Raw genomic sequence first — 2,576 nt, forward strand, 5'->3', positions numbered from 1 at the left:
TGTGTGTGTGTGTGTGTGTGTGTGTGTGTGTGTGTGTGTGTGTGTGTGTGTGTGTGTGTGTGTGTGTGTGTGTGTGTGTGTGTGTGTGTGAGGGCGAACGAGGAACTATGTTCTCTCGGCCCTGAAAAGTAATACCAGTTCGGGTGCTACTGGATCTGCTGGGGCTTTAATCAAACATCAAAAGGAATCAATGGATTTAAAAGAGTTAACGAATACAATAAACCATCAAAAGTGTACAATACAATGTTGTAAAAGGGGAACATCTGATACGAGGTGCTCAGCACCTCCGTACCGTAACAATAGTAGCGATGTTCGGGTGCGTATGGACGAACCGTTCCGGCCCAATCGGATGCGGCGTGTCTTGAGAACAGCAAAGGTGAGGAGACCCGACGTCGAGTAGCCTACGACTGGAGTAATGAAGACTTGAGATTGGCGTGGCAGCGGGTAGTCTTCGCAGGACGTCTTCTGACCAAGTTCTATTCGACGTTGGGGAGGAGGGGTATATATACCCCTGAAACTGCCGACGTGGCCGCTCCGCGCAGGCGCAGTCTTCTCGGGCTTCAAAAGTTCGAAGCTGACTTGCTCGTTGAACTGGCGCGCAAACAAGCCGATTCGCCGAGGTGGGGAGCCAAACGACTATCAGTGCAGCCGCGATGAATTGACTTGTGGCCGGGGGAAGGGGGATGGGCCCTTACACCACCCCCGGGACAAGAATCTACTAGGAGTAGATTAAAACAAAATTAATGGTAACTCTCAAGAGGATGAAAGGAAAATAAAACCCAGCCGGGATTCAAGATCTACTTAGGAGGTCAGCACCTAAATTGTCTTCTCCAGCAATGTGGACAACTCTAAATTTATATGCCTGAAGGGCCAAAGCCCAACGAAGGAGACGGTCATTCTTTCCTTTGAAGGTAGCTAAATACAAGAGAGGTTTGTGATCAACTTCTAACACGAACTCTTTGCCACGGAGATAATAATAAAACCTGGAGATGGAGAAAACGACCGCAAGACATTCACGCTCGATGGTGGAGTATCTCTTCTCACGATCCAGAAGTTTCCTACTGGCATATGCGACGGGATGTGGGCATTCATCGTGATACTGGAGCAGAACAGCCCCCAGACCATAAAGAGAGGCATCGGTCCTAAGGACGAAAGTCAGCTTAGGATCGGGCAACCGCAAGATAGGTTGAGAAGATATGGCAGCCTTCAAATGGCAGAAACGGTCCAAGAGGTCCTCGGTCCAAGGGAGAGGTTCCGGGCTAGTCTTCCTTAGTAGATCAGATAAGGGGCCGGTGTAGTCGGAGTCCTGAGGAATAAACAACTTATAAACGGAGATTAGACCAAGGAAGGTCCTAAGTAACTTCTTACTGGTTGATGGAGGAATGCGGGTTATAGCCTCAATCTTGTTATGTTGAGGTCTTAGAGGTTCCGTCTAAAATGAAGCCAAGGTATTTCATGGAAGAAACTCCAAATCTACACTTCGAAGGCTTGACGGTCAGGTGGTCCCGTAGACGTTCGAAGACGCGATGTAGAGCTTCGAGATGTCCATCCCAGCTTTTAAAAAAAATAAAGATGTTGTCAAAATAAAAGCACACATTTGGTAAATCCCCCAATACTAGTCTCATCAGGCGGATGTAACTAGCACCTGCCGTTACCAGACCAAAGGGCATTCGGCAGAATTCCATCAAACCTAGATGAGTGGGAAAGGATGTTAGGGCTTTGGCTTTGTCTGAAAGAGGTACTTGGTAATATGCCTTGCAGAGGTCCAGTTCACTAAAGTACCTAGCCCCAGAGAATTTGTACAAATCTTCTTCCATGCTGCAGGTTGGTTCAGCATGGAATACTGTGACAGATTTTAGTTGGCGATAGTCTATGGCCATCCTATAGGATCCATCAGTTTTTCTTACCATGACAACAGGCGAAGAATGAGGAGAGGAGGATCGTTGGATAATCCCTTGACGGAAGAGGGTTTCAACTTCTTTCTCGAAGACAGGTCTAAGGTGGATTGGCACTGGGTACACTTTGGCCTGTACTCTGTCAGTAGTGGTAAGTTGTATATCATGAGTTAGAGTGGAGGTACATCCGGGCTCGTGGGAGAAAACATCTTTATACTCACCAATAAGATTCTGAAGTTGGACTAGCTGATCCGGGGTGAGTTGTCCCACTTCAGGTTTATCAGTCGAAGGGGAGAGGGTTATGCCGTCAGGTGTCAAAGGCAACTGTGAAAGAAGATCACACGGATCCCCTTCATCGACGATGGATACCTTCTCTTTTCCTGGGGCGGAAAGTTCTTCTATGGCGGAAATCTCATCCATCAGTTCCAACTGCTGCACCTGGGCCCTGCGATGATATCTTTTTAAAATATTTGCATGGTAAAGTCTAGGTCCTCGAGGGGTCTTTATAGTGTAATTCGCTTCCCCACGTCTCTCCAATACCTTGTAGGGTCCATTCCAAGTGACAAGGAGTTTACTGGTATCGCTAGGCAGGAGTACTAGAACTTCATCACCTGGTTTAAATTGACGGTTTTGAGATTTCAGATCGAAGTACGCCTTGTACCGGGAACTGCTGATGTCGGC

General features: G+C 47.5%; 1 protein-coding gene across 1 annotated transcript; it reads right to left on the reverse strand.

Moving 5' to 3' along the window:
- Positions 1 to 455: 455 nt before the first annotated feature.
- LOC143018401 (uncharacterized) lies at positions 456 to 1,174 on the reverse strand. The gene is made up of 2 exons (XM_076173758.1): positions 984 to 1,174; positions 456 to 718 (listed from the first exon to the last, which is right to left on the reverse strand). Exons 1-2 carry the CDS (start codon positions 1,135 to 1,137, stop codon positions 561 to 563), a joined length of 312 nt encoding a protein of 103 aa, XP_076029873.1. The 5' UTR covers positions 1,138 to 1,174; the 3' UTR covers positions 456 to 560.
- Between the last annotated feature and the right edge of the window lie 1,402 nt (positions 1,175 to 2,576).

The sequence above is a fragment of the Oratosquilla oratoria genome, chromosome 34 (assembly GCF_046742065.1).
Source record: "Oratosquilla oratoria isolate Oo_2021 chromosome 34, ASM4674206v1, whole genome shotgun sequence".
Lineage (NCBI taxonomy): Eukaryota > Metazoa > Arthropoda > Malacostraca > Stomatopoda > Squillidae > Oratosquilla > Oratosquilla oratoria.

What these genes read in the sequence shown, in the direction of transcription:
- LOC143018401 (XM_076173758.1), bottom strand. Translation starts at nt 1,137, where the DNA reads ATGCCTCTCTTTATGGTCTGGGGGCTGTTCTGCTCCAGTATCACGATG. An exon ending in GTCGTTTTCTCCATCTCCAG is followed by an intron (nt 719 to 983) that starts GTTTTATTATTA and finishes ATCTACTCCTAG; the next exon opens with TAGATTCTTGTCCCGGGGGT.